General features: G+C 39.6%; 2 protein-coding genes across 2 annotated transcripts; one reads left to right on the forward strand and one right to left on the reverse strand.

The window, feature by feature from the left end:
- Positions 1-258: 258 nt before the first annotated feature.
- Positions 259-7,606, forward strand: LOC119489716 (rabenosyn-5). Its single transcript, XM_037772484.1, has 12 exons — positions 259-391; positions 1,537-1,818; positions 2,245-2,379; positions 2,529-2,629; positions 2,747-2,792; positions 2,888-3,049; positions 3,143-3,408; positions 3,590-3,660; positions 3,762-3,848; positions 3,937-4,039; positions 4,180-4,284; positions 4,376-7,606. The coding sequence occupies exons 2-12, from the start codon at positions 1,656-1,658 to the stop codon at positions 5,480-5,482; spliced, it is 2,346 nt and encodes a 781-aa protein (XP_037628412.1). The 5' UTR covers positions 259-391; positions 1,537-1,655; the 3' UTR covers positions 5,483-7,606.
- A 128-nt stretch (positions 7,607-7,734) lies between these two features.
- mrps25 (mitochondrial ribosomal protein S25) lies at positions 7,735-11,250 on the reverse strand. The gene is made up of 4 exons (XM_037772486.1): positions 11,014-11,250; positions 9,362-9,468; positions 9,164-9,251; positions 7,735-8,267 (listed from the first exon to the last, which is right to left on the reverse strand). Exons 1-4 carry the CDS (start codon positions 11,145-11,147, stop codon positions 8,078-8,080), a joined length of 519 nt encoding a protein of 172 aa, XP_037628414.1. The 5' UTR covers positions 11,148-11,250; the 3' UTR covers positions 7,735-8,077.
- Between the last annotated feature and the right edge of the window lie 8,072 nt (positions 11,251-19,322).

Here is a 19,322-nt window from a genome sequence, read left to right on the forward strand (position 1 = left end):
GAATAAAGTTTTTCTTTAACATTACAGCATGTAAACATGTTCTAGTAGAAACACAGAATACAAGTATGAACCTGAAAATGAGCATAATATGGGACCTTTAACTTCTGGTCCACATCCTTAAGTAGAAGATGGCAGTAATGCACCTAATATGCTTTGCTGCCAACCACCATTAAAACCATACATCCCCTCCAAAATAGAAAAAAAAATAGTTGTGACAGGGGCTGTCCCAGTCTGTCTCTGTGTGTTTGGTGTGGTTTGTCCCTCCTCTCTTCTCTTACCAACTGAATGCTAATCACATGACCAGGCAGGGCTGCTGCTGCTGCAGCTGGTGTTGTCGAGCTGTCAAAGATAATACTAACTGTCAACCACACACTTATTACTGGATTCATTTGTGAGTATAATGTTATGTTTAAGTTTGAAGTCATTTATCTCCGTGTTTTGAACAAGGAGATTAGAGAAAGGATGACTAAAGAAAGAGAGCTGCTTGTTAGCATCCTGAAGCTAACGTCACATTCTCTTGTTACATAAATATCAGCTAAACTAAATAACTTTAGCCGTCGGATATTTCATATATTGAATAAAGTGGTGCTCGCTTTTGCAGTCAGAATAGTAGATAACGTTACTTATGGTTATAGTTAGGTTTGTTTTTGTGGGTTAAGTAGCTCTATATATATGAAGTCTTAGCTGGCTAACATGCTACCTGGTAAACATGTAATGTTACAACTTTATTTAGGTTCATTTATATGCATCAAATCAAGAAAACACATGTAGTGTCTTCGTTTTAACATGTTTGATGTGTGATTTGTGCAACTCATGTAACTGTATGTAGTAAGGTTAGCTTGTTAGCTAGACTTTTATAGAAGGACATGCAGCTCTCTGTAGTGGACTACAGTGGGTGTAGCTACCTTTGAACCTTTGTTACTTCACTCATGAGGGCAATATTATATATTATTATAATAATATAATATTATATATTATATTATAATAATATGTTATATTATAATAATAATAATATAATATAATATTATTATTATAATATAACATATTATTATAATATATAATATTATATTATTATATATTATAATAATATGTTAATAATATAATAATAATAATATTATAATATATAATATTATATTATTATAGTAATAATATAATATTATATATGTTATAATATAATTATTATTATAATAATATAATATTATATATTATAATAATATGTTATATTATAATAATAATATTATATTATATTATTATTATAATATAACATATTATAATATATAATATTATATTATTATAATAATAATTATATTATAATATAGCCTATTTCAGCTTCACAATCCTCTTTAGTGTGTCTGTCAGATATTGCTGTGATGCTGTTGTATAGCCCTGAGACTCTTTCCTCCCATGTTTAAATCACATTAAAATCACATTATTAGGTTTGCAGGTTTGAAGTTCACAGTCCAATCTGGAATATCATGTATGGATATTGTTAAATATTTGTGGCCTCAATCTGCTTTGCCCCCCTGCTCTTCCCAGGATTTTCACTGGCGTGATGGAGCTATTATGGGGTGGGTTGTACACCCCGTGACATGTGGACTGAAGCAAGAATCTCCCCATCTTGCATCTCTTCTCCATAAACACAGCCCTCTGCTGTCATGGCCTCCAGTTATCCACCCCCCTTTGAGGGCACAGGGGAAGTGAAGGAGGGCTTTCTTTGCCCGCTGTGCCTGAAGGACCTTCAGTCGTTCTACCAACTCCAAGACCACTATGAAGAGGAGCACTCTGGAGATGACCGCCATGTTAGGGGACAGCTCAAAAGTAAGTCCCGTTGATTGTATTTGTGGACTCTGCTCACATCCACACTACCATTTGAGTCTTATCGTGTTCTAGTGCGAAACAGAGTCTAAAAAACAAAAATAACTTTGTCTAGTTTAGCAAAAAGACGATGTGGCCTTCCTTAAAAAGCAGTTAAAGGAGTACAATTTGATATAAGGGCACTGCAGTGTTAGACTAGGGGAGATTGTTGCCAGGATGATTTGGCAACAAACTGTATGCTGCTGCAGGGAGGCACAGTAGATGAAACTGGAAATGTAGAGAGGAAGAATCTTGGGTGTAAACAGAGGCATGCAAGGGGGTTAGCTGTCTGATTTGAATGCAGTTGTTCAACATGATAATGAAACTGGAAATAAGTGGATGTTCTTGTGGACTTGGAGGTAGTTGTGTCCTAATTTTCTTTTTGCACAGGTTTGGTTCAGAAGGCAAAGAAAGCCAAAGACAAGCTATTTAAAAGTGATGGAGATGACAGACCGGATACAGGCAGTTATGAGTCCTTTTACTACGGTGGAGTGGACCCCTACATGTGGGAGCCTCAGGAACTGGGTGAGACTGTTAAACTGGGTCGAAATAAATCTCCACCTTTTGGTTTGTCATATCATTAGGATAAAATTAAATAAGTATTGATAAGAATGACTTAAGAACGCCTTTAAGCAGCAACCACGTGATGAACTACTTTCTCTTTGCTTTTGTAGGAGCGACCAGAAGTCACCTGGACTTCTTTAAAAAGCATCGGGCAGCAAGGATAGATCACTATGTTATTGAGGTCAACAAGCTCATCATTAGACTGGAAAAGGTATGCTTACAATAGCACAAATCACAACTTATTCAAACCATAAATCTCGTCCCGCTGTTCCTACTAAGATGGGCGTAACTGTGCTAACTCATTTTCCATAAAAACTTGTTGTTTCAGTTGACATCGTTTGACAGAATCAACTCCGATGCTGCCAAAATCAGAGGTCTGTCCTTGTGTGTTTTCATTACAACTCTGACTCCTCTCGGTGTATGCATGATTTAATGTTATAAATTAATGAGTGTTTATCCTACTTTATAGCCATTGAGAAGTCAGTGGTGTCATGGGTGAATGACTCGGATGTCCCGTTCTGTCCTGACTGTGGAAACAAGTTCAACATCCGGAACAGGCGGCACCACTGTCGTCTCTGTGGGTCCATCATGTGTAGGAGGTGCATGGAGTTTGTCCCCTTGCCTTTGGCTCGTACGTATGAACAAAACTCTCACAAACAATCATCAGATATCAACTCAAGTTTTGCTTTAATGTGTCTCAATGCTGTGAAATGTCTGTTCATAGAAAAGCTGATTAATGGGACGCGAGAGGCCCTGTGTGTACCTGGAAGCCCCATTCAGTCCCAGTCTCCCCCAGTGGGAGGCGGCGGCGGCAGCGGGATGGGTTCCAGGAGAGGCAGCATCAGCAGCCTGAGCAGCGTCACCTCCATGTTGGAGGAAAAGGACGACGAGAAGATTCGATGCTGTCGCCACTGTATGGACACGCTGCTGAAGAGGCAGCAGAAGTTGGAAGAGAAGGACCACATGCCGGATGTGGTGAAACTTTACGAGGTTGGCAAATCAAACAATCTCATATTTACAATCTGTCTCTTCTTCTGTTCCCACTAGTAGTGATTCTGTGTTTTCTTTTCAAGCTGTCTTGAGTTTACACTGTTTTATCCTTCCGGTCATTCAGTGTTTGTCTTTTGGGGTTTCCTGTTGTTCAGTTGCTCAAAACTTGTCTTCCTGTCAGAGGCTGAGGATGTGCATGGAGAAGGTGGATGAAAGGGCTCCAGAATACATCAGGATGGCCGAGTCGCTTAAGTAAGCCCCATTAAAAAGTTTCTGATGTGAGAAATAATCTTTGGATCTGTGATTAAAGAGAGAGACTGCTTGCTCACCGTCATGGCTGTATGCTTTCACAGTGCCGGAGAAACCACATACAATCTTGACACTGCTGGTGGACTGAGACTGGAAGTGCAGAAATACTACGAGCTTATCGATGCCCTGAGGTAGATGTCGGTCCTAAATGACAAAATTGAACAGAAGTCTTCTGTTATGATTAAAAAGATCTAATTGAGTTCTGTGTTTTCTTCTCAGTAAGAGGATTTTAACACTAAGAGCAAAAGATGACCCACCACCGCGTCCAAAAGCCCTCCAGCTGCAGAAGATGATCCGCTATACGGCTACGCTATTTGTCCAGGTGAAGTTCAATTCTCAGCATCCAAATGGGGCTATACTGTGCATTTCCAATCATCACTCTGTTGCATTTATACAGTATTTCCACTTTTTGATTCTTTCTGTCCTCGAATTCACCCGTTCTTCGTGTCATTCTTGTTTTAGGAGAAGCTGTTAGGTCTCATGTCTTTACCCACTAAGGATAAATATGAAGAGCTGAAAGAAAAGAGAAAACAGGAACAAGAGAAGAGACTCCAACAAGAGAGACTGGTGAGACTGTGCACTGATACTTCTCATGCTTCTTCTTCATTTGTAACAAGTTACTAAATGTCAATGCTTCATATATTTCCCTGCTCAACAGGTAACCCAGGACACCCTGAAGAAGAGGCAGGAGACTGAGAGAAACCGTCCACCTCCCAGCACCAACGGAGAACTGCCGCAGGCACCCAGAGCTCCGCACATGACCAAAGCTGGTGGATGGTTGCCCTCCGCAGACTCCGTCCACACACGCAGCGAGCTGGAAGACCCCCTCCTGCAGCAGATTGAGAACATCCAGTCATTCCTTCGTCAAGCGCGGGAGGCCAAGAGGACGGACGAGGTTGCCATGTTGGAGGAGAACCTGCGTCAGCTGCAGGATGAATACGACCAGCAGCAGACCAGCCTGGCCATCGCGCTCTCCCAGAAGCTGGCCCAGCAGGAGAGCTTGCAGCAGGGGGAGCTCGATCGTCTCGAAGCCCGGGAAAGGGAGGAGAGGGAGTATTGGGGCCCCACTGTGGGCTCCACCCAGCCTTCCTTCACCTGGGAGAGGTCTCTGGATATCAGTCCGGCAGGGGGCTTACAAGGAGAGGAAGATACTGAAGAAGGGGACCTGACTCCAAAAGCTGAGAGGAGTCCATCCTCCGTAAGAGCGTTCCCTGCTCTCACAAGCCAAGAGGAGTCGCCTCCAAGGTTGAGGAGCTTAGGGGGCCACGTAACCCCCCCTGGTGGTGAAGGACAGAACGCCGCCTCCCTTAACCCTTTCGATGAGGAGGACTCTACTCCCGTTGAGGAGGATCCATCCAATCCGTTCTCTGAGGACATAAAGAGGGAACACAAAGAGGTGAGCAATGGGAAGAAAGAATACAACCCATTCGATGAAGACGAAGAAGTCGTGGAGGACAAACAGGCTGAGGCCGCACCCGGCAACCCCTTTGAGGACGGCGATACCGACAAAGGTAACCCTTTCCTGGAAGCCTCTGGGAATTCTCCAGAAGTCTCGACCAATCCCTTCGACGGAGACGATGACGACGAGGTTTTGCCCGACGTGGACATGATAGAGGAGGAGCTGCTGCTGCAGCAGATCGACAACATAAGGGCCTACATTTTTGACGCCAAGCTCAGCGGGCGTCTTGACGAGGTGGAGCTCCTGTCAGAGAACCTCAGAGAGCTACAGCGCACCCTACAAGAACAGAAGAAAAAGAAGCACTGACACCTTTCCCTAAAAAAAAAAAAACCCTGATTACCTGCTACTTACCAAGTCCTGCAAGGCTAGCTCACTTTACATGACTCATGAGCCCACTGGTTTTAGTTTGGGTGAGGTCTGCTGCACCACAAAAAGATTAGGTTAGTTTCAAAATTAAATAAGTACTATAGCTCAGTCGTCTGGAGTGACTCCAAAACATCTTTCTAAACCACTTATCCTGTACAGGGTCGCAGAGGGCTGGAGCCTATCCCAGCATGCACAAATTTTAAGCACTGCAAATTGTACAGGCATGTTGCTGAAGATATTAACCCTGTCGTACAGTATCAGGGACAACACAAACAATGGAAGACAAGAATGCAATTTGAATGTTTTTTTTTTAATTGTCAGATGGTTGTTTGAGTTGAGTGTGGCCGAGGAAGTTAGGATGTATGATTTGGATCTCTGGTAGAAGCGATGAACTAAGTCAAAATGTAATTGTGGCCGAGGGTGAACAAATGGGAGCCACAAAGCACTTGATGCACGTTAAACTAAAGGTTTTAAACAACTTTTTTTCACATTTGCAGTAGTACTCCCCAAGACCTGTAAACAGACTTTGATGTGTAAAATCGGTGGAGTTGCCCTTTAATTCCACTGATATTAGTGCCATCTTGTACCTATAACTTTGGTTTATTTATGGTAATTGAACTTCCTGCTGTTCATTGAACCAAAGAACCAAACCATGCATTACTGTTCTATCTGTTCTAACAACATTCAAAATAAACAACAAAATAACCATCTGATAATTTAATTAGAAACAAATGATATGAGACTTTTATGACCATATTTGGGCAGTGTTTGAAGGAAACTGATCATTCAATAAGTTATATATAACTTATATAAGATATATTAAAATGTAATCACAGGGTTAAATTTCTAATTAAGTCACACGACCTGCACCCAGAGCCTGTGACCACTTTGTGTCATAACGGAAATTAAAGGCACATTACACAGAAATAAGCCATTCTTGTTGTGTAACTGTCACTCGTACGGACTATGATGACGTTATCAGAGGGAAAAGCTTTTAATCTGTAATCATACTATAAATAACCACATGTACATCTGCGTCATCTACATTATGACAGGAGTTGAATAAGTATTTGTTCTAACAGCTGTTCATTTCTGTGTCAGTGAAAGTTGCTTTTTCTGTAGCACTGAATTCAAATGTTAATCGGTCTCTGTCAGGTGATATCTGCATGGTCTTACTCAAGCAGATTCGGTTCAGTAATTATTTTGTGCATCTTGTCTCGTAGGCCTTGGCATGGTTGCATTTTAGACCGTAATTTTTGTTTTAAACAGCATCTTAAATGCCACATTGAGCCAAGTGAACAAAACGTTTTCCACGTCCTACTGTGCGACCCCTAAAGGTTGTGATCTTATTGTTAACAGTGGCACTACTGATCCACCTGAGCACTTGGGTTGCATGATTTGTGTCTGTGCTTCTTTGACGTGCTGTTTATCGCTGGTCTTTCTATAGATAGTGGCCAAGCTTGTCTTCCTTTCATTTTTTTATACAATTCTTTTCTCAACAAATAGCTCCTGTTCCGTGCTTTCGGCCAAGATCTGTATGTAAAGCATCCAACCAGCACTAATTATGAACATACTAAACACTATCTGCCAAGGCACAACATAGGCAAGTCAACAAATAAAACAGAATTCACTAAAACCCCAGTGTGCACAGGCGTTTATCTGTATTTGTAAAGATCAATTTAATTCTTAGGTCAATGCAACATTTTAGACAGGTTTTACTTTGTCAGATAAATTAACACTACATTGAATACCAGCAAGTATTATCACTCACAGTGCTGCTAAGTCCTTACATGAGTTTGTCATAGTGCTTTCCTGTCAGTCAGAATGTCCATGTTTCTCTTCATGGTGTTGATCTCGCACTGCTCATCTGTGACGTCCACAGAAGATTTGAAGTAAAACGTGACACTGTAAACGTTTTGTGACCGCAGTGTGAGTAACTCGAGGAGCTTCTTCATGTATATTAGCAGTTGATTTTTAGCTAATTTGGTCAAATATTTCAGACACACATTATTAACTTTAGAAAATTCCATCTCAGCACCAATAAAAAAAGTTGTCTCTGTAAAATGTTTCTCATTCTTGTCATGAATATTTGTTGAATCTCAACTTGATCCTGCCTCTCACATGAAAATATTGTGTTTATTCTTACTTAGGATTTAGATTTTCCTAATGTTACACAGAGCGAGAACTACAGCCACACAGGCAATTCATTTTTATTTGAATGTTCACATTGCAGTGTTGACACATTGTGCTAGATGTAAATCGCATCCGGATGAGTGGATTCTTCAACCAGGTCACATCATGTAACACACAAGGTGTGACTTCTAAACCGAGACCAAAGTCATGTGTTGGTAGGTTCCTGTTGCTCATGGTGAACTGGAGGGTGTCAGTCCAGCCAGTGGTGTTCTCACAATGCACAGCATAGTTGGACCCATTTAGTTACACATATTTACAACATAATATGCAAGTCCGTAGTCCTCTCAAACGTAACATCACGGTGCCATAATATTGTCCAGTGAATCTACAGTACTCAGCTTCTCACTCCTGTGACGCTGCCATCTGTGCACGATATTTGCCCGTCATCTCCTTGGGCAGCGGCGTGTTGCCAGGACACGGCACCTGGCCGTCCACCTCACAGATACACTCCCTCAGACAGTACTTTTTGGGCCCAAAATTGGCGGGGTTGGAGGCCTGCATCTTGGCTCGAGCCTCAGCTTGTAACACTTCTCTGTGAACAGAGACGGAGTAAAATTAATATATTTGAAGATCTTATAGTCGCTGCAGGGATGGGCCTTTATCACAGAAGACATTTTGAAATGTCAGTCGTAAAATCACAGGTGTAAATAATAAAACTACTGATGGCCAAATTCCATTTAGATGCTCCTGTATTGTGCATGCTGGCTCACTGTCACACTGTCAGGACTTACTGGGACACTTGAATAGAACAGAGCCAATGTTAATGTTATTAGTAATGCCTGTGCTTTTCCTACTTTGACAACTCAAAATATGTTCTTGAACCCAAGTACATTCATGGTTATTTACAGGCAGAAAATCCATCAGGAATACATGGGTGTTTGATTTATATTACCTATATACTGTATATTATCAATAGTGTTGTGATGGGTCTTACATGCTGAATTTCAATTAAGCGATACAGTTTCATAATTTCTTTGATCTTGCCAAGTGAAATGGAAGCGTATAATACTCATAATCTTTGAATGATCTTTGAATTGAAATCTATCAACATACATAGTCAAAAGTATCTAATATTTGATTTATTTAAAGGGTGTAATTGATAACATTGACAACATTCAGCCACTAGATGTCACATTCTCCCTAGAAGTGGGAACTAAATGTAAGATATCTTCCACAGAGATAACAAAACACTATTTTTGGACCCATCAAAATGTTTAAAATGATTAATTCAAAATCATATTTGTTTTAGGAAAGCCATACTTTTATTTGGCACCTTTGTGAAAGCTTTGAGTATTTTTGAAAAATGATTTGCCTTCATAAAAAATGTTATCAATAACACCTCCAATATCCAGCCCTAATCACAAACAAATATAGTCACACGGCCCACACTTAACTCACAACAACTCTGAATAGTTTAGAATATCTTACTCCGATTTGCCCAAAATCTTCTTAACGTGTTGTGATATCAGTTTGTGGTCCTTCCCTTCCACATCCATCACAACTTGCTCCCCATCGTCTGCAAAAGAGACAGAAGATATCAGCTCAAGCTTGATACAATACATAACAATAATAATAATAATAATGCTGATAATAATAAGTGTCAAATAACAGTGCAAGACTACACACCCAGGTAGAACTTCAAGAACGGTGATGGTGTCATATTTTTGAACATCATTATTTGGAGCCACTGGTTTTTGTACTGAATCTGAGGAATATTGAAGAAGACAAACTTTCTGCAAAACAAGGAGAGAAAGTACACAATTTAAGAAACAGCTTCACATCACAAGCAGTCTGACTTTCTGTATATGGTACACTTTTTGAGAAACATTCAAACTTCAACACAAGTGGTGAATTTGTTTTTGAAAATTCCAAGTTAAAAAATCTTCTTGGTTCTGACTAGACCAAACCATGACTTTTTAATTTACCCAACTGTTTTCTTGTTATTAGTTGTCATAGCAAGGCTGACTTATGAGTTTTCTGAAGTTATTTAATCTAGCCAAGGACATTGAAAAAATATGTCCATATTACTCATAATCTTTGAACATTGTCTCATGTATTTATCTTCTGTAATAGCTATATAGTTATAATGTGAAACACTAATTCAATACTTCAAAGACAGAATTATGCATGTAGGCCTACACTACAGCTACCTGCCGATGTGTTACAGTATTTTTGGGAGAAAACAGATGCTGGTACTTACTTTCGCATGAAATTATAAGTGAAGTTAAAATCAACTAAACAAAGTGAAGCTGAAACCATGGATCTATTCGTCAATCAACACGGAATTATGTGACATCTATTTTGACAATCGATTTATCACTTATGCTATAAATTCTCTGATTCCTGCTTCTTTAATCTGAAATTTTGCTTCTTTTCTTTGTCTTTAATAATTGGAAACTAAATATCTTTGAGACTTGGACTGTTTTCCAGATAAAATAAGTAATCTCAAGATGTCAACCTGGGCTCTGGTAACTTGTAATGGGCATTTTTCACTATTTTCAGACATTTTATTGAACGAAGAAGTTAAATAAAGTGGATAACCAGGCGAACGTGTCATTGAGATTAAATCAAGAGTGAGCTGGCCTTACTTATTTTTATTTATTTTATTTTTTTTGGTCCTTTTCTTTTTTCTATTATTTTTTTGTTTTTGTTTTTGTTTTGTATGTGTTTCATTTATGTTGCTATCAGATTTAATTCATTTATATGTATAAATGTAATTGTTTATGAAATTAACTCTGCAGTAATATTGTTATAGGGATGGGGGGAGGGGGTATAATTTGTTTATACAATTATTTCTGTGATTTATTGGATTTTGTACAGAATACCAATAAAAAGACAGCAAAAAAAAAAAAAAAAAAAAGAGTGAGCTGGCCAAGAGGGCAGCAAAAACACGTTTACAACAATAAACACAAACAGCCACACACTACAAATGAGTGTGCACAATAACATGTTAATATGCAATACAATAAAACAGCTATAATACATAATCAGTTGATAGGGGCAATCACATTTACCAAGATCCTCTAATCAGCACAATTGTAGATAATGCAAATAATCTCTGGTTACAGCCCCATAATTACAGCATTGACATTTAAGTCAATATTCAATTAGCAATGTACTTCTATTCCATGAACTATAATGTGAGATTGACAGAGTTATGCATGCCACACTGCCACCACATTTATAGGTCACTGGAACAACCGTGGTGGTGGTTGGTGGTGCTTAACATGCTATTTAGACACAACATGTGCAGAGTTGTATCTGTAGTTCTCTCTGACCTTGCTCCGTCGCTCAGCTCTCCATGTGTGTTGTAATTGACCGTCATGATCTTCACTCTGTTCTTAAAGATGATGTCGCCTTTCTGGAGGTAGTCCAGAGTCCTCCTGATCGGAAATCTTCCTTTCATAGACATTTTAAAATGTCCCTTTTACTTTGCTATTTACAAATGAACCATTTGAGAGCAGTTTAGCTAGCAGAAACACGGAGAGGCGCCTTTGGATGACGTCAAGGAGCGAACAGGAAGTTGACTTATTTTTTTTTTTTTTTTTTTTTTTATTATTGAAGAAAATTAATTTACAAACATTAAGGCATCTTAATATAATCTCAATACTTCTAACATACAAGGCACAATTAGAAAAGAAAGATAACTTAACCCATAAGAACCCATTTCTCCTTCAAGGAAAATTCTGGGGGATATAATACAGACTAAATAAAACACATAGAACACATTTCTGAATTTATTTTCAAAATGTCTTTAAAGACCTGTAAAGTTACATATACGTCACATTGGGCGTTTATGGTAAATTTATTCCTCATTTGAACATAAATCAGCCTGACAGTATTTTTGTGTTTGGTAACAAAAACTTGTCTTTTTTTTTGCATTTCCACAAAATTATAACTTTACTTCTTAGGTTTAACAACAAAATCTTTTTTTCAGATTTGTTTTACAACACAAAAATCACTGTCATCTCCCTGGATGACTGCCAGTGCATCCTGAACACTGTATTGCTTCTTGTTATCCATACTACAGAAAAAATAAAATGGCATTGAAATATAACTGATATAGGGTAGAAAAATCTTGTTTGTCTGTTTATTTTATTTACTGATAGGCGAAAATTGTTTCCTTATACATTTTATTAATAATTTAATTAATATAACATGATTTTTTGTTAACATTTGTTTTAATATGCCCTGAATTGAACAATATAAAATATATTAACTAAATATCATTGAATCAGCTAAATTAACTGAGCAGATCATAATAATTTTTCTTATTGTGACATTAATGTCACATCAGGTTCAGGTTAAAGGCCCGATGTGACATATATGTCTCAACGATATTCATCTGATTTGTTTTATATCAATTTGTTCAAGAAATGTGATCACAACAGGTTAAATGTAATAAAGGACATGTTATTTAAGTATTACAATTCTTAAATGGCTTGATTCTTACCTTTAGCAACAAAAAATAAGCTTTTTCAATTTAGCTAGTTCTGTCACATGTGCTAACCTGGCACACAGACATCTTGGAAATGTTGCTATGGAAACACAAAATCACATGACCTGTCACATGACCCATCAGGATGTTCAGTATGTGTCACTTAGGGACTCCATGAGTTAAAGTCAAGGATAAAGCTTTATAAGGAACTTTCCAGAACGTTTAAAGGGCGTGTGACACCTATGTCACCGTGGGTTCTTATGGGTTAAATTATAAAAAAAAATGATATGTATAATTTATACAAAAATAAAATTAACAAAAATAAAAGAGGGTAGAAAATAATTAAAGGAACAAAAAAAATAAATGCATAAATAAATGCATAAATAAAGAAAGAAAGAAAGAAAGAAAGAAATAATAATAAGACTGCACTCTTCCATAGTAGCTCTAGGGGTCATCATCATATATGTTCAGTTCTTCATTAGCTCTGAGGACAGACTTTACATGTTGTCCTTTCATGAGTCTTAAGGCATTGTAATCTAAACTCAATACTTCTAACATACAAGGCACAATTAGAAAAGAAAGATAACTTAAATTAGAAAAAAAATTATATGTATAATATATACAAAAATAAAATTAACAAAAATAAAAGAGGGTAGAAAATAATTAAAGGAACAAAAAAATAAATGCATAAATAAATGCATAAATAAATAAAGAAAGAAAGAAAGAAAGAAAGAAAGAAAGAAAGAAAGAAAGAAAGAAAGAAAGAAAGAATAATTAAAGCTGCAAGCAATGTTGAACGGGCCCTCGACCCCTTTGCGCACGTCGGGGGTACCCGCTGCCGTGCATTTCCATGAAAGTCGGACACTGCACGCAACAGTAAGAGGGTATATTTTCTGCGTGGAGCGCGTGGCACTGTAAATGACCTGTTGAAAACCTGTGGGGCATCCTTAAAAGGCACTTCTATGAGGGTGGGTGGCAGTATACAACCATTTCTTGTTGCCAGTAGATGGCGCTATCAACATAACTCAATAATGGAACGTATATGTCCTCAGGCCGGGACTCTTATCCAGTTTGTGAAGTTTGGAGCAGATTGGAATATGTAGAGTCAAGTTACAACAGCCTCCTGTGTCATGTCGTATGCCTCGAATGGTTGAGGTTAGGTTAGGTCGTCTGGCAGCAAGTCTCACGAGAGTTTTTGCAGATCTCAGATCAAATTTCGCAATTTACAGGCTCCCTTCTAGTCGCTAGTCTGGAAGCGGAAAATCAGGGCTAAAGTCGAGTAGAGTGAACTCGCTATAACCAAACTGCCAATCACTGGGCATTTTCATAATGTAATAATCACATTTAGTTCCAACTTGAAGGGACTGGAAGATCTTTACTCATTTGTTGTTTTTTGTTGTACATCTGAACACTTTGTTCAAACTCTGTATAAGCTGAACCTGTTTGTCCTCTGAACACCCACACAGGTGTTTTCAGTTATTCTGGCTGATTAGACCTCTGCTCAGGTTGAAGGTGGAATTCATGAGATCACAAATCTCCATCTACCAGGTGCAATGAAAGCTGACAGGAGACTCAGGAAGATGTCAATACATTACAGTGAGCAGAGATCTAATCAGCCAAATAAACTGAAAACACCTGTGTGGGTGTTCATAGCTTTTAACGCAGGGTGCAGAACACTCTGAACCTCCTCCACTGTCACTTCTCTGTTGTCAGTGTCATTCCTACGCCCAGACTGAGGTGTAGGCATTTGTGGTGTAGAGATTACAGGTAAAAGAAATGCACTGCACTTTTTTTATTAGCTTCTGGTGCCCGTATTTTAAGATATTGTACTGTCATCACCTATAATCATGACTAAAAGCATATCAGTATGTCATTTGGTACCCCATTACATTCATGAAGTCAAAAGTCGCAGCTACTGGTGACAAAGTTAAGAGCGAAAAACAACAACGTTACTGGGTGAGCGATCGAATCGACGTGAACGTCAGAGTTTGGGTGTGTCCCGCTGTCACGCATGGGAAAAGATGCTGTAAAGACAAACTTATTGTCTGTGTTATTTATTGGTTTTGATGTGAATTATTCACACTCTACGGTGTTGACTCCATTAAGTCAGAAAGATTAGTGACATGGTTTGATTTGATTAAAACCTAATTCTATTGAGCAGGTTCCTCAGGCACGGCTCAACAATAAGGATTGCTCACATGCAAATATAATGCCACATTGGGCTCGTAAATCTAACAACTTCCTGTTTCCTTTAGGTGGCGCTATGACTATCACTCATAATTGAACGTATACGTCTTGATGCTGGGACTCTTATATAAAATATGTCAAATTTGGTGCAGATTGGACAATGTATAGTCAATTTATAACAACTTCCTGTTTCTTGTAGGTGGCGCTAGGACTATCACTCATAATGGCACATAGATGTCTTCAGGCCTGGACTCTTATCCAGCTTGGGAAATTAGGGACAGATTGGGCAATGTAAAGTCAAGTTAAAACAGCCTCCTGTGTCATGTAGAAACATTGAAATTTGCAGCGCCTCCACAACAACACTGTTTCGCGAAAACACAAAAGCTTCGCAATTTTGCATTGTGAAGGTGTTTAGATTCTGCTGCCCGACTTTGAGATGGCTCTCTTGAATCCTCTAGGAGGAGTATCGTAAAGTTCCATACCTGTAAAGGGATAAAATGGCGTCTTCTCACATGACCTATGACATCATGAAAGTCGGACACTGCATGCAACAGTTAGAGGGGATTTTCTGCGTGGAGTGCGTGACGCTGCAAATGAAATGATGAGAACCTGTGGGGCATCCTTAAAAGGCACTTCTATGAGGGTGGGTGGCATTATACAACCATTTCTTGTAGCCAGTAGGTGGCGCTATCACAATAACTCAATAATGGAACGTATATGTCCTCAGGCCGGGACTCTTATCCAGTTTGTGAAGTTTGGGGCAGATTGGAATATGTAGAGTCAAGTTACAACAGCCTCCCTTGTCATCTCGAAACATCGAAATTCGCCGCGCCGCGCGTAAAATAAATATATACATGTCTCTTATAAGAACCAAATACAAAAATTACAGAATAAAACTAAAATAAAAATACATAATCCTTTTTCCTACTTTATTTATTATATTTACCACTTTAACATTGTGAAGGCTTGTAGAAAAAAGGCAAATGTGAAATAAAAAAAAACAATTAATTGTTGCAAAAACAAGGAAAAATTAAAGCTGCAAGCAGCATTGAACGGGCCCTCGCCCCTTTGCGCACGTCGGGGGTACCCGCTGCCGTGCATTTCCATGAAAGTCAGACACTGCACGCAACAGTTAGAGGGTATTTTCTGCGTGGAGCACGTGGCACTGTAAATGACCTGTTGAGAACCTGTGGGGCATCCTTAAAAGGCACTTCTATGAGGGTGGGTGGCAGTATACAACCATTTCTTGTTGCCAGTAGGTGGCGCTATCAACATAACTCAATAATGGAACGTATATGTCTTCAGGCCGGGATTCTTATCCAGCTTGTGAAGTTTGGAGCAGATTGGAATATGTAGAGTCAAGTTACAACAGCCTCCTGTGTCATGTCGTATGCCTCGAATGGTTGAGGTTAGGTTAGGTCGTCTGGCAGCAGATTGGACTATGTAAAGTGTGTTGTTGCGTGCCATTTTTGGTATGATGTTCTTCAGAACAGAACTGGTTGAACCATATTTACCAGAAACAAAAAAGACTTTCTGTTCCAGCACGTCATTCATGATTGTCATCACACCTTCACACATTCACTCAGCTGCTAAACTTCACATTAAATGAGGTGTTTTCTGAATGTAGTTTGGTCTGATGCTTCCGTGTTGGCAGTCTGCTGAAACATCGTGGTTAACGTGAGACGCATTCCTGTCCTGATTGGACCAGTCCGACCATATTCCAGAACAGTTAACAATAAACCTTCAGACTGACGGAAACCACCTGGACCTGGACCTGGTCCAAGATCTGGTGCTGGAACTGGTCCAAGACCTGGTCCTGGACCTGAGTTTCCTTAAACATGTGATCAGTCTAACATATTAAAATATGACACATTTATGTTGGAAATGTGATGAATGGTGGTAATAATATTTTCAATTGATGATTTACATGTGATCTAATTTATTCTGGGTTTAGACTAGATTTAGTTGCCCCAAATTTCTCAGTTATGATGAGGGTCCAGTCCTGAGGACATGTACATGCAATTCATAGTTTTCAGACACATGACACGCGCCGCTAACTGGAGGGCAAAACAATGGACCAAGATGGCGGCTCACAGTGAATTATCCGTAGCAGGGAAGCACAAGCCTGTCAACTTTCCATCTGTTCAAAGCCACGAATATTTAGATCATCTATCAACATCAGAAAAACAAAGATACGAGCACAAACTACAAAAAAGTGACAAAATGGCGTCTTCTCACATGACGTATGACATCACCGTTCGAGCGATCAAAAATTCCTTCACAATTTATCATCACAGTAGTTTGAGGGTTATACTACCCAAATTTCACGCGAATCCGATGAACTCTCTAGGAGGAGTTCGTAAAAGTATGCATAAGATACATAAATTACATGAAAAACATCAAATTCAATATGGCCGACTTCCGGGTGGGCGGAGCTAATGAAACCCGATGAGGAATATGTTTCAAATAATGAGTGGAATATGCATACCAGGTTTCATGAATATAGGAACAACTTTGACCAAACTACGGCCTAAAGTGAAGTTACAACAGCATCCTGTGTCTTGGCGAAACATCAAAATTCGCCACGCCGCCACAAGAACGCAGTTTTCACGAAAACACAAAAGCTTCGCAATTTAGTATCATGAAGGTGTTGAGATTCTGCTGCCCGACTTTGAGATGGATCGCTTGTATCCTCTAAGAGGAGTATCACAAAGTTTCATACCTAAAAAGTGACAAAATGGCGTCTTCGCACATGACGTATGACATCACCATTCGAGCGATCAAAAATTCCTTCGCAATTTACCATCACAGTTGTGGGAGGGTTATACCACCCAAATTTGACGTGGATCCGATAAACTCTCTAGGAGGAGTTCGTAAAAGTATGCATAAAATACATGAAAAACGCACATATTCCAATATGGCCGACTTCCCGGTGGGCGGAGCTAATGAAACCCGATGAGGAATATGTCTGAAATAATGAGCAGGATGTGCCTACCAAATTTCATGAATATAGGATCAACTTTGACAAAACTATGGCCTTCCACGCGTTAGGGGGCGCTATAGAGCCGGCTAAACATGCTGAACCCAATAACTGTACATTTACATAAAGTTCACAGGTGTCCATCATTTTGCCAAGTTTCATGAGTTTTCGAGTACCTCAAGGTATGTTCAAAACCTAAAAGACATAAGGGGGCGCTAGAGAGCCAACATGCCACGCCCAAGCAAAATTTCACTACTAAATCAAAGTAATTACTAGTTTGGATGTGCATGTAAAGTTTCATGAGTTTTTGTGCATCCTAAAGTCTTCAAAGATGTGTTCGTAAATTTAAAAAAAACGCAGGAAGTCCAAGATCGCTGACTTCCTGTTGGCTGAAAAAATCTCAAAAATATTTAACACGAACTTCAAGACGTATGCAATGATATACTTGAATTTCATGAAGATCGAAGAAACTTTCCCTGAAAAACAGCCTACATTAGGGGGCGCTATCTCGCCCGCTGGCGACACCCGATCCGAATCACTACAGAACTTTGAATTTCGCGCCACTTCTGACGCATATTCCACTTTTGGTGAGTTTTTGGGGATGGAAAAGGTCACAAAAACGCGATATTCCAGCAGAAAAATAATAATCCTTAGAAAAACAATAGGTTTCCTTGCACTTTCGTGCCAGGACACCGTTGGGGTCCTGGCACTTTTGTGCTCGGGCCCTAATTAAAGCTGCGAGCAGCGATGAACGGGCCCTCGCCCCTCCTCGCGGGTCGGGGTTGCTGGCGGGATGCCGACCGACGCGGCCGGGCACCGTGAAACCGAAACTCTGACGAGCGCCATGACGCCTGCCGCAAGGCTCTACGACAAGCGGTTCACGAGTTATGAAGGGGGGCGTGGCTAATGTGTAGGGGGCGGGGATAACAACACCAACTTAACAGGCACTCTCTGCTGAGTGATATGACACCTCCCACAAGACTCTACGACAAACGGTTCATGAGTTATGAAAGGGGGCGGGGCTAATGTGTAGGGGGCGTGGCTATGACTATATTTTTGCATTTACATATAATCAGGACTGGACCCTTATCATACCTGAGAAATTTGGGGCAGATCGAACTATGTACAGTTGAGTTAGGGTTAACCCACTCTCTGCTGAGTGATATGACACATCCCACAAGACTCTACTATAAACGGTTCATGAGATATAAAAGGGGGCGGGGCTAACGTCTTGGGGCAGGGCTATGAGTATATTTTTTCATATACATGTCATCAGTACTGGACCACCATCATACCTGAGAGATTTGGGGCAGATCGGACTATGTACAGTTGAGTTACAAGTTCGTTAAAGTATACGGCCTACAAAAAAAAACAGAAATGGGCGAAAAATGGGCAAAATCGCACATAAAATTCAATATGGCTGACTTCCTGTTGAGTTTTGGGCATTAAATCTCAATATGGCTGACTTCCTGTTGAGTTTTGGGCATTAAATCTCAATATGGCCGACTTCCGGATGGGCGGAGCAAATGAAACCCAATTAGGAATATGTTTCCAAGAATGAGTGGGATATGTATACCAAATTTCATGAATATCGGATTAATTTTGTCCAAATCACAGCCTTCCACGCGGTAAGGGGCGCTATAGAGCCGGCTAAACACGCTAAGCCCAATCGCTGTACATTCACGTAAAGTTCACAGGTGTCCATGTTTTTGCCAACTTTCATGAGTTTTCGAGTATCCCAAGGGCGTCAAAGGCATGTTCAAAGGATAAAAGACATAAGGGGGCGCTAGAGAGCTAACATGCCACGCCTAAGCAAAATTTCACCACTAAATCAAAGTAATTATTAGTTTGGATGTGCGTGTAAAGTTTCATGAGTTTTTGTGCATCCTAAAGTCCTCAAACATGTGTTCGTAAATTTAAAAAAAACGCAGGAAGTCCAAGATCGCTGACTTCCTGTTTGCCGAAAAAATCTCAAAAATATT

This window comes from Sebastes umbrosus, chromosome 6, assembly GCF_015220745.1.
Source record: "Sebastes umbrosus isolate fSebUmb1 chromosome 6, fSebUmb1.pri, whole genome shotgun sequence".
Classification (NCBI taxonomy): domain Eukaryota; kingdom Metazoa; phylum Chordata; class Actinopteri; order Perciformes; family Sebastidae; genus Sebastes; species Sebastes umbrosus.